Raw genomic sequence first — 26,451 nt, forward strand, 5'->3', positions numbered from 1 at the left:
TTTACCTTTGTATTTTAAAAATTGGGTCTAAATAATTGTATATGTAACAAGTTAGGTGGATCAGAGGACTTTTGTTGGCACATCTTTTGTTTCCTCATCAGCACTGCATTCTATCGAGTAGTTGTTCTGCTTTTGGGATATTCATGACTTTTGCTTTTGGGTATAGTTATGCTCTGTATATTGAATGTTGTATATTAGGTTGAAGTCTGATATATATGAGTTTTACTATGGGTGTAAATGATGTTGAAACATTCTATGCTTGTTTATATATATATATCAATATAAGTATGATACTTAACTAGGAATTGGTGCCTTAAAATATTACTCCCTCCGTTAGCTGAGTTGTATTCCTTTTTAGGTTGTCCTACTGTAGCTGAGTCATTATTTTTTTTGGTAAAAAGCAACAACTTTTCTTATCTCTTACTTAACTCTCTCTTACTTTATTCTCTCTTCATCTCTCTACTTTTTTCCTTTCCTACTTTATTATTCATTTACTTAACTCACCAGCACAACTTTTCTTAAATCTCATGCCGAAACGAAACGCTTATACTATAGAGAGACGGATGGGGTACATTTTTTATTATATTTATGGTGGGTGTTATAGAAATGATTCAGTGGAACAATTTAAAAAGAAATACGACTCAGGTACAGTTAGATAACCTAAAGGCCATGTTTGTTTGATATGGATTGTGTGCTAGGAAAGTAATCTAATTCCTAATTAATAATTCATCTGTTTGATGAAGATGTGGAAAGTAATATGATTCTGAATTATTAAATTCCTGTGTTTTGTGAAATTATAAGAAAATAAGGAAAGAAAACGGAGTCCTAAAATCAAGGAAAATTAGTTATCCCTCAGTCCCACTACAAGTGATGTATTTCTTTTGGACACGAGAATTAAGAAAATTATATATATTAAGTTAGAGTAGATAGAGTAAAGTATGATAGAAAAAAAGTAAGAGAAATAAAAATAATAAAGTAAGAGAGAGGAAATAAAATAAGAGATTGTTGAAATTTTGTTTTTAGCTAAAAAAAACTGATCAGCTGTAATGGGACAACTCAAAATAAAAAGTGATCATTCTTTTCTTCTAATAAGCCTATATATTCTTTTTCCCACATAGCAGTTCTCTTCCAGTATTCTCCAAATATCTCAGTTCTCTCCCTTTCAAACGTGTTTTATTCCATTTCATCCATCTTCCCTCCGCCATCTATATTTCTATCTCATTTCTCTCCCTCTCAAACATGCTTTATTCCCTTTCATCTATTTCCCTCTTCCATCTTCCATCTCGTGTTGTAAACATGTTTAATTATATAGATATAATATTTCATTATATATTTTACATTATTTGATTTATTAAAATAATTTCAATAAATAAAATTTATAATTTCAAAATCCAGACATGCTTCCAAACACAGTAATCATATTTTCATCATTCAGCTCTTTACACAGTAATCATGTTTTCATCATTCAGTTCTTCATTATCATTTTCGGAGGAATCATAAATCTAAGAAATCATAATCCTAGTAATCATTTTTCTTAACAACTTCATTTTCCTGCCAAACAAACATGCTTAAAAAGTAATGACTCAGCTATAGATAGACTAAAAGAGTATTTAACTAAGAGCATCCACAATGGTTTTGGACAAGCAATAGCTCAGCCATAGCCTAGCCACAAACTCCTCCTGCCACATCAGCAGCCCTAAAAACTCCTCCTGCCCATCATCAGGACAAGCAATAGCTCAGTCATAGCCTAGCTACAATAAACAAAATTATAAAAATAAATTATTAACAATCACACAAAATACGGAATTAAATTTTCGACACAAATATGGGAATACTCAATTATAATACTAAGTTTTAAAAAGTACATTAATTAAAAAAAGTACATTAATTTTTAAAAAAATTACATAAATAAAAAAAATCCTCCTCCACACACGAGCCCCCCGCCTCACTCCTCGCCGTCGTCGCCGTTGTCGCCGCTATCCGGGACCCCCAAATCTGCGGCATCTGAGCTTGCGTCTGAGGCCCCAACCTGTGCCGCGGAGGAGGTTAAATCGGCCCGCATACTCACGAGTATCGCATGGAGAAAACTCTTCTCCTCGGGGTCGGTTGCCGCCCTCCATTCAGCTAAGACCTTCCACATCTGAGAGCGCGTTTGTTGACGCGCGAAGAAGGCGAGGTCGGCTGTCGACTGACCAACAGGGGGGATGCCGACGTGCAAGTCGTGTATATATAGTGTTTCGAAAATTAAAAAAAAAATTCCGCTTGCCGATCGGGAGCCTGAATTGGCGGCCAGTCGATCGGCGAGCGCTTCGGCCAGCGCGAGGGAATCGGCGTGCGCTCGCCGTTTTTCTCGCCGATTTGGCGCTCGCCGGCTGCAATGGTTCGGCAAGCACCAGGGATCGGCTAGCCGGTGGGCTCGCCACCATTGCGGATGCTCTAATGGATTACAATTATACTGGAGTAGCAATTACATAACTCAAATCACATTAAACTCAAAAAAATCCCTTTTAATGATTTAATTGAAGCTGGCCCATTGTATTAAATATGTGCCTAACTAATCGTACTTATGGTACCAAGATGCCTAATCTTTCAAATCAACATTAACCCCTTTCAATTGTAATGTTGAATGTAGTTATCATAATTTATACACACAAATTGATTTCTCACTACGTTACTTTCGATGCATTCTTCATTCAATATCCGAGTCACTGGTTTACCAATTGTAATGGTTGAATGTAGTTATCATAATTTATACACACAAATGAATGTAGAATTGGATGCTGTTGATGCAACTATTTCATTTTGTATCACATTTAAGTGGATTATTTTATTTCAAAACATTTGTAATTATGATTTCTGGAACTATTTAACATTTATATATACTTTAATTATCTGGATATCCTTATCTATATTTTAAGAAATAATCACTACCATTATAAAATTGATATACATACTTTAATTTTATTATCAGAAACAATGTTATTATCTGTGAATTTACTAAATTTGTTTTATTTTATAGATGGCTAAATTGTTGCATACATATTTATTGATAGTATTTTTATGTCATGTTGATATTAATATACAAATAAAATAATGGTTCGTGCATCACACATGTTTTACACTAGTTAAGTATAAAACACAACTTTTATATTTAAATAAAATACATCTTATTTCGTAATACATAGATGCAATAAGATACACATACAAACTTAAATATTCACTCCGTCCTATCGAAGGTGACCAACTTTCTTTTTTAATTTGTCTCGATCTTAATAACTCATTACTAAATATAGAAATATATTTATTTCTATTTTATTCCCTCATCACTTAAAATTTAAAATAAACTACATAAAATCTCGTATCGTCCAAGAAAAAGGTCATACTCCCTCCAGTCCCCATTAAATGTCTCATATTTCCTTATTTGGACGGTCCCCATTAAATATTCCATTTCATTTTTCTCACTTTTAGGCCATCCACAATAGGAATAGCCCAGTCATAGCCCAGCCACTGCCACATCATCAGCACTAAAAATCCTCCTGCCACATCATAAATAGCCCAGCCATAGCCTAGCCACATCATAAATAGCCCAGCCACATCAATAGCCACATCACTAATAACTATTATATAAAATGACATAATTAACAATCACACAATATACGGAATTTAATTTACGAGACATATACGGGAAAAGTTTAATAATACTATTAAAATTTAAAAAAGTACAATAATTTAAAAAAAGTACATTAATTTAAAAAAAAATACATTAATAAAAAAGAGTGACAATTCACTCCTCGTCTCCGTCGCTGTCGCCTCCGTCGCCACCATCGCCGCCGCCACCATCGCCGTCGCCTCCGCCGCCTACGCCGCTGCCGCCGCCACCGGTTTCCCTCCGTATAGCCTCCAACTCGTCCTGCAGGCTCATGAGCAAGGTTTGAAGCACGCTCTTCTCCACGGGATCCGTCGCCACCCGCCATTCGGCCATCGTCTTGATCAACTGAGCGCGCGTTTGGGCGCGAGCGAAGAATTTGAGCTCCTGGGTGGATTGGCCAAGGGGGGATGCCGACTGGGCCTCCTGGGAAGCTCCGGCGTTCCCTCTCGCCGCCTGCTGAGCGCGCTTGCGCCCAATCGGGCGAGGTCGGCCACCGACCGAACGCGGCGTGGGGAACTCCTGCGTCGTCTCGGGGAGGTCATGGGAACCTCCGCTGCTGCCGCTGTAATCGCCGGTGTAGTTCAGTCGTTGCTTCATCGGCCAGCCAGAGTCGACACCTACTCGGAACTTCTCGGACTCGCTCAGTACAAGATAGCAGTTCCAGTAGGTGAAGTCCTTGTATAAACCCTTCAGTGGGAAGGCTTTCTCCGCTATTCTCCTGCAGTCATCCTCCGTTTGGCCACTGCTCATCATGCGGAGTGCGTTGGTGTACAAACCCAAAAATCGGGAGACCGCCGCCCTGATTCGGTTCCAGCCCTTCCGGCAATCCTCCCCGTTGCGGGGCCTCCCCTCCGGGCAAAATCTCTGGTAGGCTGCTGCTATCTTGCCCCACATGTTGACGATCCTTTGCTCGTTCGAAACGAGAGGATCGTCGCAAACACTCACCCACGCCTTGCTGAGCGCGACGTTCTCGTCGTCCGTCCACCTCCTCCGTACCTCCTCCTCACCCGGCTGCGACGACTCGCCGACCTTCTTCTTTCCCTTCTTCTTTGGGGCGCCACGCCCCGGCACTGCACCCCCCCTTGAACTAGAGTCTCCGGAGCTCCGAGAGTATCAAACCCCAACTCATCTAAGGAGAAACTATCAAACCCCAAGGGTGTTTGGGTCGATGTGTGCGAAGACCCAGTCGAAAAATCAAAACTGGGGCGATAGACATCCCCCGTCGTCGCCGGGGACCCCCCAGGAGTCCCCTGTGTAGCCGGTACGACCCCCGGAGTCCCCTGTGTAGCCGGTACGACCCCCGGAGTCCACTGTGTCGCCGGTACGACCCCCGGAGTCCACTGTGTCGTCGATGCTCCCCCGGGCATCATCTGCATCCCGGGTACCCACCCCGGTATTGGCGGAAACCCCCCCGGCGGACTCCCCCCATTGGGGCCCCGGGCATCATCTGCTGCCACGGGTACATGTTGTAGTACCCGGGCACCTGACCCCATCCACTTCCCACAGGGATCGTCGGAGTTTGTGACCCGCTACTCCCGGAACTAGGCTCGTTGTTGAGATCCATTTCCCGTTGTTGATCTTGAACAGAAATTAAGATAGAGAGAGTACTCGTTAAAACAAGTGGTGCGAATGAAAATGACGAGCAAAGCGCGTATATATAGTGTTTCGGAAAAAAAAAATTAATTTTCGCGCTAGGCGGTGCGCTGGGCGATCCGGGCGCTGCAATAGCGCCGAACGGACCGCCCAGCCGACCGCCCAACGCCACGCGACCGCCCAGCGCTGCGCGGTTTCTCTCTCCAATCGCCCGCTGGGCGGCTGCAATAGATCGCCCAGCGAACCGCCCAGCGCCGGCGCTCGGCTGGGCGGTCGCTGGGCGCCTATTGTGGATGGCCTTAGTAAATGAACCTCACATTTCACTAATTCATTCTACTTACAATTATTATAAAACTATAAAAGTGGGGTCCACATTCCACTAACTTTTCTCACCTATTTTCCTTCACGAAGTCAAACAATTTCTTAAAATCCACACCAGTTAAATATAGGACATTTAATGGAGACCGAAGGGAGGATTTCTTAATATGGAGGGATCGGTACTAAATTTTATACATAGAGAGATAAAATTCCAAAAAAATTAATGCATAATATTCCGAGTTCTTAAGAAAGCCCAAAACAAATAAGACAATTTATCATAAAACATGAAGAAAAAACTTCACTTTACAAATTCAATCCACGGCCCATAAAATCATTAAAGACCTACTAAATTTAACTATATATATTTTACTCTTTTTTAAATCATCATTGAATGTTTTATTGGTCGGTATTTCCACCAATCAAAATGTCTTATACACGTAATCTTTATCTCTTGAAACCAATATTAAGTCTCAATAGTCACTATATTTTCAAAACTTATTCTCTGCATATTTTTAAACAAGTGAAGGGATATGGCAGATTGTAAGCTCTATTTCAGTTTGTGGGGTATTTTAACTTTTCTTGTTATTTTGTTTTTTATTGATGTTAAAATGTCCTCAAATATTGGAATCTCTTGCTTTTGTTTCATTAATAAACTTTAGAGATTATTCTAAGATATTCTTTATTAATTAGGGTTGGTGACGATTGACGAGTTGCTAATGATGTTTTATAGTACAATTTTACAAATAATGTCCTTATTATCAATGACTAGTAGTATTTAACAAGAGATGCATCCTAGTGAATTGCTTGTTGTTATTGATTCATGCTAAACATAAGCGAGATTTGAGTTTTAATTTCATTTGTGTGTGAAATAAGTATGACATTAGTTTCTAGAACTTGCTCATGGTCTACTTAAGCCTACGTAATTGAATGTGAAAATTGAATATGATGTTTCATTAAGTTGCTATTATAAATATAAAAAAGAAGTAACATTCACTTATGCTGCCAAATTGATAACACATTGGAGAAAATGGAGCTTATTATTACATAACTTTACAGTAAAAAAAACAAACTCTTGGAAATCTAGCTTTATTATTGCAACTTTCTGCAAATATCTTTAACATCGCTCTATCAGATTTTTCAACAAACAAACATACACATATTATATTTATAACTATTTTTTGTAATCCGATGCACGTTTACAGGCATTGCGATGACCAGAGTCGTTTACGATACTCTCCCAACGCCCACAACGGGAATATATTCCTGTATTGCGCGTAATGCAACATGCAGTTCTTCATGTACACCCCTGTTATGTCCTGTCAATTTTTCCATTTTTTCAGCAATTTATTCAAATAGAACCATTTATAAGGCAAATTAAGATATAGTAGGCGTTTATGTTTTAAATACCTCTTGAGGGAAATCTCCATCATCCATTTGTGCATTGATCAACAGCTTTGCTGCTTTGTGCAGAGGTTTCGGATCTCTCTCTGCTTGTCCGGCATACATAAGACCGAGCATAGCCCACGACGTTTGAACCAAATTCGTGCGGTTGCCCTCCAATGGAATGTATTTCTGTTACAACATCATATTTGTAGTTACATAGTTTTGATCTTATAATGAGATTTTATTTATTCAATTTAACTAATATTCATACCATGCTTGGGCAAGACTCGAGGCTTTCTCCCCATCCACCTTCCTCATTCTGTGTTGTCAAGTAGAAGTTCACAGCTTTTCGCACTGCTTCGCTCTTCTCATACGTCCTCCCGGCCGCAGCAAATCCTCCCAACACGAAGCACGTTCCGTACAAGAAGCAAATTCCCCAGTATCCATACCTGCAATACCATCATATATGATCATTGAAGTCTTGTTAAAAAATTTGAAGTGAAAGGATTGATTAAATTAGCTTCTTACCATGAGCCATCAGGCCATTGCCTTCCTTCCAGGAACTCCAATGCATGTGCAACAGAGGCCTCGATCTCCTTGGCGCGATGCCCCGGATACAAACGCTTGAACGAGATCAGCGCTTGGATTATACAAGCAGTGTTCTCCACATGCCTAAACCAACAGAACAACAAATGTTGGTAAAGATATAATAACTGACCCAGCAATATATTTAGTCGAAACATAATATTTAAAATAAATTAATGATATATTCGAGAACCGGGCAACTTACTCTGACTCAACCACGATGTCTGCAAAGAGCTCCGAAGGGTTCAAAACCTGCAGATACGGCTGCGGAACTGGCGGCTCCCATATCGCAAATCCGCCGCTTAAAGGACTCTGCACACAAAAACAAACACATTCACTTCTAAAATATCACATAAACACAGATAAATTTAAAATAGGGATTAATTTTGTTACCTGCAGATAAAGTAGCACATTGACACCATCATAAACGCGCTCAGCATCAGCCTTCTCTCCTGCGATCTCAGCCGGCATTTTCGACAACATAAGCATGCACTTGAGCGCTTCAGCGGTACAGTCGGAAACAACCCATCCCTGATCTTGATCTGAGAAAGTCCATGATCCTTTGGTGAAGTGACGATACATGGCCGCGAAATCCCCCTTGGGATTCTCCTTCACCTGAGACTCCTTTATGTAGAAATGCGCCTTCTTCAGAGAGTCCCCGTATTCCTCAACCATCCCGGTTGAGATAATCGCTTGAGTCGCGAGAACGCTGTCCCAAAGCTGGCTCCCGAAGCTCTGCATCTTCATCCCGTCTTCCGCTAGCCACATGTAATCAGGCACTCTTGCTAAGTGGTGCTTGAATTCATCGCAGTTTGGATCGTGGGCAAACCAACACATCATCTGCAGACTCTGCATCATCCAACCAACACAAGATCATATCAATTTGTATGAAGCAGTTTGTGAGAGTGAATTGTGTTTGGTTGCAATGTCATCCCACATCATAGAATGAAGAAAGTTGGAGGCAATATATAAATGTCGTCCAATCCTAATTAGTTAGTAGTCTTTTAAGAGTGACCCAGAAACAAATTTGTAATGTACATTGTACGTACTTTTTCGACGCATCCAATGGTGATGTATCGGCTCTCTTCAGCACCGTAGCGCATGTATTTGATGGCCTTGTCCATTGCCTTCTTCCTGATCTTGTTCAACGGCCAGCGCCTCATCAATGGCTCGGTGCAGTAGTTGAGAGTGTCCCAGAGAAGATCTTGGATCCTAGAGTGAGGATAGTAAAGATCTTCCTCGCAGCAGTGGTGGCGCGCCTTGTTCCAGTCTATATGATCGTAAGGCTTTATATGGATTTCGTTACGGATGGCTAAAACAGTGTCGGTTAAGGGTCCGTGAAACTGTCTAGCGTATAGATACGACATTGGCATGTAGGTTGTGCGACAATAACACCACATCTTTGCTGCATTATATTTGTTGCAACCATGTTAGTGTAAAAGGAAAAGAAAGAGATGGATGTGTGTTAGTGTTATGTTATAGTTATACCGGGATGATAAGGGAAGACTGAAGGGAAGAGCCAGAACTCTGGGGGAAGTGGGTTGCAGCCGTCCCATTCGTATACTCCAAGAACCTGAAATGTACATTTTCATGGTAAAACTCTACATTATAATATGTGAAAAGAGTGAAGAAAAGAGAAATAATTACCGAAAGATACGTCTTTCCCCACGAGGGAATTCCTGTAGCGCCTTCATGATCAAGGATCCATTTCCTTCCCCTAGCCATGGCGCCGTCGCCATCATCCGGTCCCTGGCCTAGTATCCTCAGCGCCACGTAGCTCAAAGCTGATCCGATCATAGTACTGTGCCCTTCTATGTAAAATCCCCAACCTCCATCCTCATTCTGCAACGCACAATACAATACAATTATCCACATATGTTACGTTAATATAATAATCATTTAAATCACGAAGTCTGGTCTAATTATGATTAGTCACCTGATGGTTGTAGATGTAGCGAATCAACTCCTTTATATGCGCCGGCGTCATCACTTTGGTCAGCGTCCCGCTTATGTACAACGATATTAGCTAATCACACAAAACGACCGCAAAAAAGAATTAGTTACAGTTTTACTGTAGTAAAAAAAATATTACTATAACTCCTCAAAAGTTACCAAAGGAGGAGTGAAGAAAAGCGGGCCGGCATTCTCGGCCGGCCAATGGCCGTCGCTGGCTTGAACAGCCCGGTTCACCCTCAGCGCTTTCTTGACCGCGGCCGTTGCAGCTTCATAACTAATCTCTTCATTCTCTCCGATCCTCACCGGCGGAATCCCAAGTAGATCGATTCCGCTCTCCCTCTTCAGCTGCAATCTCAGAAACAAATCTCCGCATGAATGGAATCCTTTTTTTCTGTTCTCGCTCCATTCCTCGCGAGCCTTCTGGAAATCGACGAGCTGCGCCTCTCGCTCTTCTGGCGTTCCGGCGTTCTCGTCGTACTCCCATATTTGCCGCCCGACGAAGTTGTTTGTGCTGTAGAGATACGGCCCGCCGCCCTCCGCAATCTTCAGCCGCCACATTTTTTTTTGTTTCAACTGAATTTTTTTTTCCGACAACAAAAAAATAAAGTTTAGCTTCGAGTAGTACTAGGTTTTGATATGCATGACACACAGTTAAACTGAATTTCATGCCACTAATCAAAATAATTAGCAGAATTTAGCAAGCATGAATACTTACAAGTTACAAGAAATGAATGTAAGATTGTGTGTGTTTGTTAAGTGAGTGGGGAAGTGGAGGTTTGGACTGATGCTATTTAAAGAACTAGGCAATTAAATGATTGATTAATTAATAATTAATAAAGTTAATTGTAAATATGAAAACTATCTTGAAGAATATAGGAAGTCGTGCCAACGATAATTTTTATGACAAAGTAAAACTTGGTTGGCTATTGAATTTAAATAAAAAAGTCTCAAACACCACTATGTTATTTTAAATTATTAAATAAAGATTCGATCTCCTAAATCAATCTTCTCAACCATAGACCCAATTAAAATTGAGGTATTGCCAGCTGACTTGATTGTGAGACGAATATTCATTGGGATTTTATTGAACATTTTTACTCTTTTTGTCGCTTTTGCCATTTCTTTTATTAAGAAACAAAATTTGCATCTCAAGATATAGGGCCGGATACAATTAAAATCTATAATAAATATTCTTATTTATATATTTTCACAGTGATTTAATATTTTGACAGCATAGATTATAATCCTTAGGATAATAAAAAATAGTTTTAAATCAAGGATTACAACTACACTTGAGTAGCAACATAACTGTAAACTGTTGACTTAATCTCATGATTAAACAAACAAAATTAGAAAATTCTTTCAAATAATTTGATTGAAGGAGGCCCATTGTGTTAAATACTACCGAACTCAATTTATAGCGCCTCACAAGATTCTAATCCTTCAAATCAACAATAAATTTAGATAAAGCAAAAATTTCTAATTAAAGATCACTTGGCGCATAAACATAACAACATAGAAGTGGATACTGCATGATGCGTATATGTCATCGAGTACAACATATTGCGCCATTGAGTATGATAAGTAGCGTGAAATTGAGTGCGGACGATTTGCCATGAGGAAACACAATAGAGAGTGTATTTCATCGTTTTAAATTGATACACAGTGTACTGAACTAGCTTTAGCGCGCCGTTTCAGCACAGTTATGCTTTTCCGTACAACAAAGGATCGGCTCGCAAAAGGAAGGTGCATAAGATAGCATACATACCTAAATGTTGGCGGACGTTAAAGAGTGTGAGCAGTATTTTTGAGAGAGCAAAAATTAGAAGTGAAGTATAATTAGATTCTACATAAACTACTTATATACACAAAGTGTTGATGGAGAAATCTAATCAACAAGAGGGCAAAAAAGTCTTATCTTGACAATACTTATTGTCGATGTCAATGTTGGGTGCTAAATATTAATATAAATATTATATGACCATACCCTGTTTTTGTAAATTTCTTTATATACACACTCTTTTCATGAAGGTCACAATAGTATAAACTGTGTAGTCATATTCAGAAAGTGGGAAAAGTAACGTGTGAATTGGTCATTTTCTGATTTAATCGGCTAGTAGTTGAAAATTTTAATTACTACATTTTCATTAGAATATCATATATTGAAGTTAGATTAAGACAGTTTTAATCGAAATTCAAACTAATTAACATATCGAAGTTGACTCCGTCGTTGTCCAATTAATAATAAAAATCCAATAAATTAATTAACGATTATTGTACTTTTAAACTTTTGGGTTTGAGACTAACAAATGTAGTCTGATGCTGGGATTTTCTAGTATAGCTTTTGTGTTTATCATAAATATGTTAATATATTTATATTTTCCTTACATAATCGCCTGTAACAAATTATTGAGCCACCAAACAAAGTCGCTAATTTATTAGAAATATAAATATTTCAAGTCGGTGACTATTACGAAATAAATATATTTCGCCAAGATATGAGACAATAAGAATACGTGGGCCAAATAATTGTTATCAAAACTATAGAATTAATTATAGATTAAATATTAGCTGCCGAATCAGATGCACTATTATAATTTACATGACAGCAAAAGCATATCAAAGCCTCAATCTATGTCCAATTTGTTTATTTCAGGTTTTTTAATTGTTATTTTCACTTTCAACTTTCAAGTATTGACTTACCCCAATCTTTACTACACATAAATAAATAATATATTGACTTTCCCCAATCGTTAACATTGGAGTGAGTTGGTCAATTAATGACTAAGAGCATCCATAGTGGTGCGGAATTCCCGGCGGAATTCTCCGCAGAATTCCCAAAAACACCTCCTGTCATGTCATAAGGAATTCCCTCTGCACTGCCACATCATAAAGAATTCTCACTGCACAGTGGCGGAATTCCCAAAGGAATTCCCACAATTAAAAAAATTCACAAATTCACAAATTAAACAATTTCCGGAAGTACGAAATTTACGGAATTAAATAGTCGACACAAATAAGGAAAAATATTCCATTAATAAAAAAAACATTTAATGCATTAAACGGGAATTCCGCGCGGAATTCCGCGGGCGTCAACGCAATGGCGGACGTCCGCGCGGAATTCCGCCGATGGCCGCGGAACTGCGAATTCCTTCGCAGAATTCCGTATCCATGGAAGGGACGCACAATGACGGAAGTCCGTCTCGGAATTCCCGCACGCCGGTGGGACTTCCGCGTGAACGTCCACCATTGCAGATGCTCTAAAGTAATATATTGGGTGTAAATTATAGAAGTCAACTAATACTAATTTATGACACTTGGATTTTTTTTATAATTAAACACGCTTATAATAACAAGTGAAAAATCTTTTTAAACCCCCAATTATGTATATCTGTTTTATGATAAATAATTAAAATCTAAAGAAATTTATTTAAAACTACAACCTTTGTATCGAAAATATTCCACGTTCACTTTTTTGTTCCATGAAATCATGACGTAGGTCGTTTAATGTCACCGTTTCATTTTTATTTATTATTATTTAAAAAATAACATGGCATAAAATAATGTCTATTTGTGTCATAATATTTGAAAGAAAATGTTAGCATGGAATATTTTTGACCAAGTCACTAAAATGACTTGCGATGTCAATGTTACGGAAAATGGACGCGGAATAATTTTTGATATAAATGAATATGTCTTATTCTGATAACTCGATAATATTTGTAATTAAACTAGATAAACGGCAGTTTATTTTGCATGAAAAATGCACACAATCATTAATTATATTAATTAATACTGCAGCGCCAATAATATGCCACTTCATTCTGATAATTATATAAACTATATCCCACAAATTATATCGCTGGAAATGCGATCCAATTAATGAGCACATGTCAATTCATAGGCCTCGCATCGAAGCCTGCAAAGTCAGAATTGATTCACTATTGACTCCAAAAAAATAATAAGTAGAGTATAAACCAACTTTATTTGACGCCACAAATACATTTACCGACCATAATCACCTCGACTTTCTTTCTTCATCGCCGTTATTCATGTCCAAATGGAAACACTTGCTTGCTACATTCTTTGAATGCTAAAATATTACTCTCTTCTTCTCGTCTCTATTCAGATGTCCACATTTCCTCAATTTATCTCACTCAAGATGTCTAATTTCTATATTTAAAAATAAATCATTCTCTTCTCTCTTTTCTCTCATTAAAATATTTAATATTTTTTTCTCTCTACTTACTCCATCTAATAATTCCTCCTAAAATCTTGTACCACTCAAGAATTTGGATATCTCTTTTTTTCTTTCTACATTTAGCTGTATTCACTTTTCTATTGAATATAATTATCTCAAAATTAAACTAGATATCGTGTGTGTGAATTTACCACAATTTCGTTTTCAATGACACGCTTTAAACTAACAAGGATAGTAAAAGATTAAAATAAGTAATAACATAATGGATTTATCGTAAATCCCTTTTTAAAGCCATTGTTCAAAATATAAGAAGGATAATATATTAAGAACATAATATCTACTTGCTATAAGAAGGATAATATATTAAGAACATAATATCTACTTGCTAAAATTAGTCTCTATTATTTGATAAATTCCTCTTCTTTCATTAATAATATTTCAATTACTCATTTCGTCCCTGAAATTTTGGCACTTATTTTCATTTCCGTTTATCCCAAAAAATTTGTCACATTTGACTTTTACTCCTATCATTTTTTATAGTGGACTCAACATTACACTAACTCATTCTCACTCACATTTTATTATAAGAGCATCTCCAATGCCGGCGTCAAAATCGCGACGCCGATTTTTCACCGACGCCGGTTCTGACGCCGAACCATTGGAACCGGCGTCGGCGAAATCGGCGTGGCCATGCCGATTCGCGCGATGACGCCGGTTCCGACGCCGATCCTCACGGCGCCATTGTAGGACCCCTATTCGGCGTCAAACCGGCGTCAGATTTAAAATTTTTTTTTTTCGAAAACACTATATATACGCGCTTTGAACGTCATTTTCATTCACACCACTTGTTTTAACGAGTACTCTCTCTACCTTACTTTTTTAAAAATTATTGTACTTTTTTTTAAAATTAATGTACTTTTTAAGTTTTAATATTATTATTCGAATTTTCCGTATTTGTCTCGTAAATTAAATTCCGTATGTTGATACGAGTGTAAATTAAATTATATAATTGTTATTAGTGATGTGGATAGGTAGTGTGAAGGCTATGTGAGGGCTATTTGATGTCCAGTTGATGTGGCAAGCTGTTGTGGCAGGAGAATTGTAGTGCTGATGATGTGGCAGTGTGAAGGCTATGTGAGGGCTATTTGACGTCCAGTCTTACTGGAGATGCTCTAAACCAACATATAAAAGTAGGACACACATGTCACTAACTTTTTCAACTCACTTTATATTATATTTCTTAAAACTCGTGCTGGGTCAAATGATGATAAATTATTTAAGATGAAGGAGTATATAAAAGTAGTATCCACATCCACTAACTTTTTCAATCCACATTCTATTACATTTCTTAGAATCCGTGTACGGTCAAATGGTGACAAATTATAAGAGCATCTCCAGCGGCGGACGTCCGGCTCGAACGTCGGCGACGGGCGACCGGACGTCCGCCATTGTGGAAAATAAGGTCGGATACGCCCATGCAGGTAGGACGTCGCACGTCCTCGGATATCCGCGGGACGTCCGAGTCGACGGGCGCCATTGTGGGGGGGGGTCGGACGTCCGGTCGGACTATGTATTTTTTTCTTTTTTCCCTTTTATTATGTAATTTTTCCTTTTATTATGTAATTTTTCCGTATGTCCGAGTCGGACATCTATGTAATACATAATTTTCCCGTATTCCGTGTCAAAATTATAATTCCGTTAAATAATTGTGATTTATTTTATTGCGGGAAGGGCGATGGAGAGGGCGGATTATGCAGGGGAAGTCCTAGTGACGTGGCAGTGTGATGAGAAGTCCTAGTGACGTGGCAGGATGTATTTTTGGGAAGTCCTAGTGGATGTCCGAGTGGGACGGGCAACCAGTGGAGATGCTCTAAGGAACAGAGGGGTAATTTATTTATATATTTAATTATTTTTTATTAAAATTTATGTCACCACTACTAACACTATTTTTTTTGGACGGAATATTAAAACTCAAGGTTCGATACAATAATGATTGATGTGCCATTACCATTTATCGAGCCTTCATTTTGTAATATTAGTCCATATCTCCAAATATATTAATTCTAGGCCCATGTTAATCCAGTATTGGGCTTTAAATCATAAAATTAAATACATCTAAGCCCATTTCATAAACCATTACAGCCCAATAATAAAGTCTAGAACCTTCTTTAGACTGAGCCTTCTAGCTTTTTCTACTCCTCTCTACGCTTCACTATATTTACACATTTCTAGATATCTCTTCAATCGATTTCCCAATTAGCAATTGTCAGCTTACAATGGCGAGCTGCGATGATTTAGCGCTGGACATTGAGGAGCTGAAGCAGCTTCAAAGCATCGCGAAGCGACCGCGCGTCGTTTCTCTCATTTCCTCTGAGATTCTCAACCTGGAGATGGTAATGCCTCTCAGCATACGGCGCTAATTTTAGATTTCATGCGTTTGGCTGTTTCACAGAGGTTATTATTGGTCATTTATGTTTAGAAATGCGCATATGGAATTTGTACTAGGGTTTGTATAATTCGAGGATTTCTAATTTTGGGGATATTTGAGATATGTGTAAATTGATATGTATGCGGTGTGATTAGGAATTCGTGGATCGATGCTTACAATCGTCTTATAGGTGAATTCGTGTGATTGCGTTTGATAATCTACCTAATATGTTAGTTATAGTAAGTTTTGATTTCACGCTTTTGTAAGTTTCGGTTGCTTCCTGCTTTCATTATCATGACCAGTGCTGAAAATTTGATAATTGTAGAAGATTTTGGTTGGGTTTATTGATGTTGATTTACTGGTTTAGCTTGTTTGATTTTTAGTGTGAAATCCATGTTATGGTTCCTCTTGGATGTTTAGATTGATTCATTGCAGATTTCTTATTTTAAGACTTCATTTGTTATTCCTATTTCAGCAATTGTCGAATGCAGCGTCTCGGAAAATGCCTACTCCAGCTCCAGCAGTCGACACACCAGCCCCGATTTCAAGTGCTCCGAAGGCTGTATCCAGCAGCTCTTTGTTAAGTTATGTTCCTCTCAGCTCCTTCAGCTGGGATCAGGATAATGATCAAGTAAAGGTGAGGGTGCGATTAACCCAGGGGATTGATATGTTCTGATATAAACCGAGTGCCTGACTATGTATTTGATCCTGTTTTAATTGTGGGTAGATTTATATACCGTTGGAAGGTGTTGATCGAGAGAAAGTTGAGGCTGATTTCAAGCCAATGTCTGTTGATATCAAGCTGCATGATGTCCAAGGAAAGAACTATCGTTGTGCAGTGCCAAAGCTCTGCAAAGAGATTGCACCTGAGAAATGCAAGTTCATTGTGAAGCCAAAGAGAGTGGTTGTCGTTTTGGCCAAAGCTGCCAAGGGAAACTGGTTGGATTTGCACTTCAAAGAAGATAAGGTAGTTACTTTAGTTTAGTCGAAAAGTAAACTATTGAAGTTCGAAAAGTGATTCCACCTAACGAACAACTTGGTACGTCTTAGCTGAAGCCGCCGAGTTTGGACAAGGAGCGGGATCCAATGGCCGGGATAATGGACTTGATGAAGGTATATTTCTTGGTTGTTTGTCATACATGTGCTTGGGTTATCCAGTTTTAACACCTGTGATTCATTTTGCAGAACATGTACGAGGACGGTGATGAGGATATGAAAAGAACAATTGCTAAAGCATGGAGCGATGCAAGATCTGGCAAAGCGACTGATCCTTTACAAAGCTATCGTTGAACGCACAAAACTAGGTATTTGAGTTATAAACGCTAGTGTCACGCAACTGCTGTCTGTTGGTTTCATGTGTGTTCTTAATGAGTGTCAAGTTATATGTGATGTTAGTTCTGAACTAACATGTATTTTTGATACATTATGTCAACTCAGTGTTTGATATGAGAGTGTTTTGAGAAGAATGTCTACCCTTTGTAAACTCGCGCCTGTAATTAAATCTCGAATGAATCGTGTAGTGTAATTATCCCGTTTCGGGATAATTTAAGCCGATGACTCGATTGTCGTGCCTGTGATAGACTCATGCCTTGTAGGAAAAAAAGATAAACGTTTGTAGCGATGACTTTGTCAATTGATAGGTTTTGTACTAATATGAAATACTAATAATGAAACTTTTGTACATACAGATAAAAAAAATTGTGCTACATGTAAACAAATAGTTGATAATGTATAAGCATAGATAATGAAATGTAGTACTCCATCCATTCTAATTCATTCTATAATAGTAGAGTCGTTTTATTTTCTGCATTCATTTTGAAAAAAATAATTATAAATAATTAAAATAGAGAAAAAGTAAAATAACCGATAGAAATGCAAATGAAACCTTTTGCATCACAAATTTGAAACTTTTTTACAATATGCAACAAGGGGTGATATATTTATTGGTTAATTACCCCCGCATGTGTATAATAGCATCAAATTGTTGAATCATTATTAAAACTTTGACACAACCGGAAAATTTTAAAAAAGAATAAAAATATAAAATGGCTAAAGCGTCAAATGGAGCACCTTTTTTTAAAAAAAATTTAAACTTTAAATAATTCAAGCACGTCGATATATGACCTAAATATAAACAATATGTTTTTTCACCACCATCATGATTCATGTCAGCTTCCACTTTTGCAACTTTAAAGTTATAATTTAGTCTATAATTGGAGCATGGAATCGAATTTTTACTAAATAAATTTAGAATAGCCGGTCAAGTTTTACTTTGTCACAACATGCATGTACGCAATAATACACCCCTGAAATTAATTTAGAGTTGCACGACATAAATACTCCTATTATTTCAACGTCACTTAATTAGACAAGGATTTAACATTTACAATTAATTTGATAAATTAATTAATGAGATTTATATAAACAGCAACACTCCAAACCCAACAGACACAAATCTAAACCAGCACAGATTCCCACATCCATTTCTTTTGACGTTGGACGCCTGAACTACTCGTAGAAATTGGTTGTCAATAATATTATAAATATAATTATAACAAACATAAAATAAAAACAAACAATATTTATAAAGATTAAAAGCGACATTAATGTTTCTTTTTGGTTCATTTCCATGTACTTGAATCACTTTTTCTTTTTTTCGTTTTTTGCCAAAAAACACAAATCTCATATCACATATCTTATTCTCTATTGTATTATATTCTCTTTTTATTTTCTTAAATTTTATTCTTTTTCTGTTCAGCTTAACATAATTATTTTAAATTTTATATCTAAAAGAAATACCTTCACAATGGTGGGACATGAGGAGTATCTAATAAAACAAATGGCTTTACCGAACCAAGTTTTCATTGGTTATAACTGAAATATAATATTGAGACGATGTCGATATGCCTATATTTGTTTAAACATCAACAAATGTATATCCTCCACGTTGATTTCACAATTGCAATCAACTTGATTAATTAATTAGGATTATTGATTATTAAAATAATAAATTTTAATTGCAATTTGATCATTTTCTTAAATTTAAAATATAATTGCTGATGGGGTACGTACTAAACAAGCCCAATAGCAGTGACGGCCCATCAGCCCAAAGCCCAAGGAAGAGTATCAGTTCGGCATTACCAAAGAGTTCGGCCCCAGCCTACAGCTCGGTAAAAGCCGACCAATCAGTTCGGCATTACCAAAGAGTTCGGCCCCAGCCTACAGCTCGGTAAAAGCCGACCAATCAAGCTCTACTCTCAGATCGGCAAAAGCTGCTCGGCAATAGTTCAGCAGTTCGGTCTCTGTATTCGACCGAACTGGGAGATAGTGGACCCATGCAGGATCTCATGACCACTACACGATCTATTTAGTGGTGTCAAATCATGCAGGATCTCATGCGGGATAAGCGGACCAAACAAAGAGGTAGTGGACCCATGCAGGATCTCCATGACCTCCACGACATCCACAACCATCATTAGTGGTGATGCAAGCCACGATCTTAGTTCAATGTATAAATAGAACTTAGATCAGATAGACTGGGGTTAAGCTCTCGGGAGATCAAATATCAAATAGCAAGTCTGTATTGTAAGCTGTAGAAAACAGATCAAGCAATACAACTCTGCCCTCTTTTCTTCCCGTGGACGTAGATTTACCTCAGTAAATCGAACCACGTAAATCTCTGTGTCGTGATCTGTATTTTCCTGCATTCATCACCATCAAAAATTCGCCACACCATCACTGGCGCCGTCTGTGGGAAACAGAGAACCAAATTTGTGATAAAGCGAATTTTTGACCCTTTTTCCACCCCAAAAAAAATGCATACCAGATCACATACTACCCGTAATACCGTTCGTGAAAACCATGAGGAAGCTAGTCCAGCCCGCAGGTCCGGAAAACAGCCTCGGGAGACATCTACTTCCAGTTTTCACGATGAAGGAACAAGCCGCTCAAAAGGTCCACACACCGAGTCTTCCCAGCAGCCTGATTTGAATGAGGCTGTCAAGCTGTTCTTGGCTGAGAAGCAGGATGAGTTCTTAGCCTTCCTGCAAAAGAGCCAAGAGCCGAAGACGAAAACGGTGGATTCTCCTTCCTCATCCAGACATGAAAGTCACTACCGCAGTAGTGCCGTGTCTTCCAGGAAGAAGAATCCTCAACCCCGACATGTTCCTGTTCCTCCTCGGTACCGGAATCACAGGAGATCTCCATCTCCTCCATACCGAAGAGATGTCGGGTTCGCCATGTACGGAGCATTGAAGACTCCGTTCTCAGACGATATCACCCGAACTCCCCTTCCACAGAACTACCGAACTCCGTCGATGACTTATGACGGGTTGGTGAATCCTCATGACTTCCTGGGACGCTATCAGTATAACATGGCGAACCAGGGTCTCAATGAGGTCCACATGTGCAAGCTGTTTCCCGAGCTGCTTATCGGGAACGCAAGAAGGTGGTTCGATAGCCTCCCCCAAGGCAGCATTAGATCTTACCGAGATCTAATGGATGCTTTCCACAGGAGGTTCTTTCAGAAAGCGGAAGCCCGAATCACTTCGGCTCAGCTGCTTTCTATACGTCAAGGTCGCGACGAAAAGATCAGCGACTTTATGACGAGATTCCACAAGGAATGCCTACAAGTAGATGATCTCAATGATCTACTTGTCATTTCGGCATTCCAAAATGGAATCCTGCCCGGAGCTCTCTACAGAAAGCTCGTGGAATGCAGTCCGCAAACAGCTCAACAGATGTGGGACATTGCGGACCAGTTCTCCCGTGCCGATGAGGCAGACCGTCGCAAACGGTCTTTAGACAGCTCATCCCGAGGAGACAGGAGGAAGCCCGATCATAGCGATCAGGGACAAACTCGCCGAACTCCTTTTGGCGATCAGGGACATCCTCGCCGAACTCCTTTTGAAAGGATTCAAAGGACTCCGGTGCAAGACCGATTGGGGCCACGTCTCAATCCTGAGAAGCCGCCCGCTCAGTTCGTACCATTGAACAAGTCAAGAGCGGAAATTTTCGAACTGCATTCCGATATGTTCGAAAAACCAAAGCGGATGACGAAATCGGCCGCGCGTCGACCTCAGGATCAATATTGCTCCTTCCATCAAGACCACGGTCACGATACCGAGGAGTGCCGACATTTGGCTGCAGGTATTGATGCTCTTGTGAAAGCAGGGACATTAAAAAATACCAAAGCAAGCAGCCGAAAAAGAACAAAAAGCAGAGAGGTGCGAACTGCGCTCCTCAGGATCCGAAAAGGCAACAGGATCCCGAAGACGATGACGAGCAGCAATATGATGGAGTAATCCTGACTATTGATGCTCTCCCTGCCGGGAAGACTAAATCGTCCCTGAAGTCAGAGCGCAGAGGCTTCAATCGAGAGGAGCCAGCGCATAAAAGGCTGAAGCAGGACGAAGTGATTACATTTTCAGATGCAGATCCCGTCCCGGCCATCTCTCCTCATCAAGACGCTATTGTCATCCAAGCCGGAGTGGCAAACAAACTGATCCACAGAGTGTTTGTGGATACAGGAGCGTCAGTCAGCATTCTTTTTAAAGAATGTTTCGATAAACTAGAAGTGGATCCAGCTCGGCTTAGTCCGGCACCACTTCCTCTGAAAAGTTTCGCCCAGGAGGACACCCGCCCTGAAGGTATTATCAGCCTTCCGATCACGGTGGGAAAAGCGCCTACAAGCTCCAGTACGATGATCGAGTTCTTTGTGGTAAAAGCTCGGTCTCCGTACAACATCATCCTGGGAAGAGACTGGCTCAACGCAGTTCGGGCCGTTTGCTCTACTTATCATCTCACCATCAAGCTCCCCACTAAAGGGGGGATAGCGGTCATCCGAGGTGATCAAAAGAGAGCAAAAGAGTGTCTGCAGATTGCGCTTAAAAGTGCCGAGCAATCAGATCGGCATCATCAAGCATAGCAATCACAGCAGCCGGAGTCAGAGGCAAGCGAAATGACCGAAGTCACACCAGAGCCGAACTCAATGACCGTTCAGTTATACGAAGATGATCCATCCAGAACGGTCAAGATCGGTTTCGCGGGAACGCCTCTACTCCGGGAAAAGACCATCCAGCTCCTCAAGGAGTACAAAGATGTCTTTGCATGGTCTCCGTTGGACATGACCGGAGTGCCCTCTGAGGTAATCACTCATCGGTTAAATATTGATCCATCAGTCCGGCCTATAAAACAGAAGCAAAGACTCTTTGCGGCGGAAAGAAATCAAGTCATCCATGACGAAGTCCGCCAATTACTGAAAGCGGATGTATTATTCGAGGTGAAATATCCCTCTTGGGTGGCCAATCCTGTGATGATCAAGAAAAAAGAAGGAGGATGGCGGATGTGCATAGATTTTACCGATCTAAACAAGCACTGTCCTAAAGATTGCTATCCCCTTCCGAACATAGACAAAAAAGTAGAAGCTTTGATCGGCTTCGAAATTTTCTGTTTTCTTGATTTATACAAAGGCTACCACCAAGTCTTAATGGATGAGAATGATGCTCCAAAAACGGCTTTCATTACTGACTTCGGCATCTTTGCTTATAAAAAGATGCCGTTCGGTTTAAAGAATGCCGGAGCCACATATCAGAGGATGGTAGATAAGCTTTTTCGGCATTTGATCGGAAAGGAGGTTGAAGTGTATGTTGACGACATAGTCGTTAAAAGCAGAAGCACTTCGGAGTACGAAGACAATCTCAAGTCCACTCTCGACGTGCTCCGAAAAGCCAACCTCAAACTCAATCCCCAAAAATGTACCTTTTTGGTAGATTCGGGAAAGTTTCTAGGTTGTTGGGTTTCAAAGGAAGGACTCAAGGCAAATCCGCTAAAAGTTCAAGTTGTTCAGAACATGGCAATGCCGAAGTCCATACATGATGTGCAAAGGCTAACTGGATGTCTAGCCGCACTGAATAGATTTCTTTCCCAAGCAGCCGAAAAGCAAATGCCATTCTTCAAAGTGTTAAAGAAGGCACCAAAGTTTGAGTGGGGAGTCGAGCAGAAAAAGGCTTTTGACGAGCTCAAAAGTTATTTAGCCGAGCTTCCTATTCTCTCTGCTCCAACAGATGCTGAAGTGATATTCTTATACTTAGCGGCATCGGATCAGACCATTAGCGCGGTGCTTGTACGAGAAGAAGGCCTAAAGCAGCTTCCCATCTACTTTACAAGCCGAGCATTAAGAGGTCCAGAAACAAGGTATCAACCTCTGGAAAAAATTGCTCTGGCATTAGTAAATGCAGCAAGGAGACTGCGGCCATATTTCTATGCTCACAAGGTATGCGTCTTAACCGATCTTCCACTTCGGCAAGTTTTGACCAAGCCAGAAGCATCAGGCAGAATCGCCAAATGGGCCATAGAGTTAGGAGAACACTCAATCGAATACCTACCTCGGAAAGCCATCAAGGGACAAGCCTTGGCAGATTTTCTTGCAGAAGCAAAGTTCGATCAAGCAATCCCTGTCATTGCCGAACAGAAAAATTCTACCAATGCCGAACTAGCACAGCCCCTGGAATCCGAAGTAGAGCCACCGGACTGCTGGAGCGGATTCGTAGATGGAGCTTCGAATAAAACGGGAAGTGGAGCTGGTATTTTACTTATCGCTCCCGACGGACACGAGGTAACTTACTCACTTCGGTTCTTATTCCCAACTACTAATAATGAAGCCGAATACGAAGCTCTCCTTGCCGGACTCAAGCTAGCGCAAAGTCTATTTATCAAGTCTCTCAAAATCCATTGTGATTCACAAGTCGTAGTGAATCACATGTTGGGTACAAGTGAAGCCCGTGATGAGAGGATGAGGAAATATTGGGACAAAGCGCAAAGCATTAGCCGAAGTTTCTCTTATTTTCGGATAATCCGCATTCCCAGAGCGGAAAACAGCCGAGCAGATATTTTAAGTAAGTTAGCCTCATATCCAAGTTCAAAGGTGGAGGAATTGATGCACAGAAGCATTGATGATGCTGAGGTACTTTCAGTAGCCAGCTCGACGAACTGGATGACGCCAATATCAAAGTATCTAGATCAAGGACAACTGCCCGAGGATAAGAGAGAAGCTCGGAAAATCACATGCCGAGCCCTTCGGTACGAACTTCATGGAGGAGTCCTATACAGAAAGTCCTACCTTCAGCCGTTATTGCGATGTGTAGGGCCAGAAGAGACGGACTACATCCTTAGAGAAGTTCATGAAGGATCTTGCGGTAGCCACATCGGAGCTAGAGCTTTAGCTAAAAAAGTTCTGAGATGGGGGTATTATTGGCCAACTTTGGTACAAGACGCAGTGCAGCTCGTCAAGACATGCACGAAGTGCCAAATCCATGCAAATATCCCAAAGATGCCGCAGACCGATCTATATGCTATGCAAAGCCCTTGGCCTTTTATGCAATGGGGCATAGACATAGTGGGACCACTACCACAAGCTCCTCGGCAAATGAAATTCCTTATCGTTGCCGTGGATTACTTTACAAAGTGGGTAGAAGCTGAACCATTAGCTACGATAACGAGCTCGAAGGCATTGGATTTCGTCTGGAAGAACATAGTGTGCCGATTTGGCTTACCCCACATCCTCATTTCGGATAACGGGACTCAGTTCACCGACAAGACATTCAAGAATTGGTGCCAAGAGCTGAATATTCAACAGCGGTTCACTTCGGTCTCCCACCCACAAGCAAACGGACAAACGGAGGTAACAAACCGTATCTTGGTGAAAGGGTTGAAAGCTCGGTTAGAACAAGCCAAAGGACAATGGGTAGAAAATCTCCCTCAAGTCCTATGGTCCTACCGAACTACACCCAAAGCTTCCAACGGTGAAACTCCGTACAGTCTGGTGTACGGCACTGAAGCCGTGATTCCGGTTGAGATCGGCGTACCCAGTCCCCGAACTCTAAATTTCTCCTCAGAAATGAATGATGACGGACTGAGAGCCGAACTAGATCTGGCCGAAGAAAGAAGAGAATTGGCCTGCATAAAAGCAGCCAAGTACAAGGAGCAAGTAGCCCGGTATTATAACCAAAGGGTGAAAAAGCTGCAATTTCAAGTGGGAGATCTCGTCTTGAGAAACAACGAAGTAAGCCGAGCAGAAAAGCTGGGCAAACTCGAACCCACATGGGAAGGTCCATATCGGGTGTCAGAAGTCCTCGGCAAAGGGTCTTACAAATTGACTCACATGTCAGGAGAACAAGTACCCCGAACATGGCACATTTCCAACCTCAAGAAGTTCCATTTGTAAGAGACAGTCCGGTCAGTCAGTCTTGTGTCTAGTTCGGTCCTAGGGGTATGTGCTTTCTTTGTGCTTGTTCGTCCTTTTTTGTCTATGTGCGTTTGGTTTGTCTATGTGCGTCCCGTTCGTTTATGTGCGTCTTGCTTGTCTAGGTGTGTTTTGTCTATGTGCGTGTCGTCTCTTACAAATGTTACTGAGGTATCTTGTTCTTCAAAGGCTGATCCCCTTTTTAGAACATATATAAGCCAACGATTGTGAGTCCAAGCTTCTAAGGAGGATACAAGACCACAATTCAGCTTAAAAAACAAGCAGTTCGTCTGAAACGAACTGCAACAATAAGCCAACGATTGTGAGTCCAAGCTTCTAAGGAGGATACAAGACCACAATTCGGCTTAAGAAACAAGCAGTTCGTCTGAAACGAACTGCAACAAAGGGAAAGTCCGATCCACGCGATAAAACTCGCCGAATTAGGACAAGGGAAAGTCCGATCCACGCGATAAAACTCGCCGAATTAGGACAAGGGAAAGTCCGATCCACGCGATAAAACTCGCCGAATTAGGACAAGGGAAAGTCCGATCCAAGCGATAAAACTCGCCAAATTAGGACACAAGCTTAGTCCGGTCAAAGAAGTTTACTTCATAAAGACCAAAGACGAGTCCGGTCAAAGAAGTTTATTTCATAAGACCGAGGACCAAGTCCGGTCAAAGAAGTTTACTTCATAAGACCGAGGACAAGTACGATGAAATTATTTCGCTGAGCTGTTAATACGCAGTGTTAGAAGCGAAATGAAAATTTCATTTATTAAATCTTGTTCGGCATACAACTCCGCTGCCCTACGAGAAGGCGTTACGCTATTACAAAGGACTATTCTATTGTCCAGGGTTGCTAAAGTTGAGCCACCTATTCACAAAATCCCCATGAAGCCGAGTTCGGGCGTTCCGGGCAGCTGAAGAATAAGCAGGTTGACGAGATGCTCTGATCGACCTGCCGCCTCTTCCCTGAGCCCGAGAAGCTCTAGCACCTCGGCGGCGAAGAGTCTCTTCACGAATCATTTGCCGATCTTGCTCACTCATAGTCACCGCTCCTCTGCGAACTTCAGTCCGTCCTCGACTTGACGTCTCCGG

The 26,451-nt window shown here is 40.4% G+C and overlaps 2 protein-coding genes across 2 annotated transcripts; one reads left to right on the forward strand and one right to left on the reverse strand.

Annotated features, from left to right (window-relative positions):
* Positions 1-6,527: 6,527 nt before the first annotated feature.
* LOC121756908 (dammarenediol II synthase-like) lies at positions 6,528-10,239 on the reverse strand. The gene is made up of 12 exons (XM_042152338.1): positions 10,200-10,239; positions 9,641-10,057; positions 9,465-9,554; positions 9,176-9,370; positions 9,017-9,101; positions 8,578-8,933; positions 7,922-8,377; positions 7,734-7,840; positions 7,472-7,615; positions 7,215-7,392; positions 6,968-7,132; positions 6,528-6,876 (listed from the first exon to the last, which is right to left on the reverse strand). The coding sequence occupies exons 2-12, from the start codon at positions 10,040-10,042 to the stop codon at positions 6,757-6,759; spliced, it is 2,298 nt and encodes a 765-aa protein (XP_042008272.1). The 5' UTR covers positions 10,043-10,057; positions 10,200-10,239; the 3' UTR covers positions 6,528-6,756.
* Positions 10,240-15,895: 5,656 nt separating this feature from the next.
* On the forward strand, positions 15,896-17,667 carry LOC121757025 (calcyclin-binding protein-like). Its single transcript, XM_042152489.1, has 5 exons — positions 15,896-16,078; positions 16,589-16,750; positions 16,841-17,080; positions 17,164-17,226; positions 17,299-17,667. The coding sequence occupies exons 1-5, from the start codon at positions 15,962-15,964 to the stop codon at positions 17,401-17,403; spliced, it is 687 nt and encodes a 228-aa protein (XP_042008423.1). The 5' UTR covers positions 15,896-15,961; the 3' UTR covers positions 17,404-17,667.
* The last annotated feature ends 8,784 nt before the right edge of the window (positions 17,668-26,451 follow it).

This window comes from Salvia splendens, chromosome 12 (assembly GCF_004379255.2).
Source record: "Salvia splendens isolate huo1 chromosome 12, SspV2, whole genome shotgun sequence".
Taxonomy (NCBI): Eukaryota; Viridiplantae; Streptophyta; class Magnoliopsida; order Lamiales; family Lamiaceae; genus Salvia; species Salvia splendens.

Bases quoted from the DNA above. Each gene is read 5' to 3' on its own strand.
- LOC121757025 (XM_042152489.1), top strand. From the start codon at position 15,962: ATGGCGAGCTGCGATGATTTAGCGCTGGACATTGAGGAGCTGAAGCAG. The intron at 16,751-16,840 runs GTGAGGGTGCGA...AATTGTGGGTAG, and splicing joins AGGATAATGATCAAGTAAAG to ATTTATATACCGTTGGAAGG. The intron at 17,227-17,298 runs GTATATTTCTTG...TTCATTTTGCAG, and splicing joins GGATAATGGACTTGATGAAG to AACATGTACGAGGACGGTGA.
- LOC121756908 (XM_042152338.1), bottom strand. From the start codon at position 10,042: ATGTGGCGGCTGAAGATTGCGGAGGGCGGCGGGCCGTATCTCTACAGC. The intron at 8,378-8,577 runs GTACGTACAATG...TGGATGATGCAG, and splicing joins CCATTGGATGCGTCGAAAAA to AGTCTGCAGATGATGTGTTG. The intron at 7,133-7,214 runs GTATGAATATTA...ATGTTGTAACAG, and splicing joins TCGAGTCTTGCCCAAGCATG to AAATACATTCCATTGGAGGG.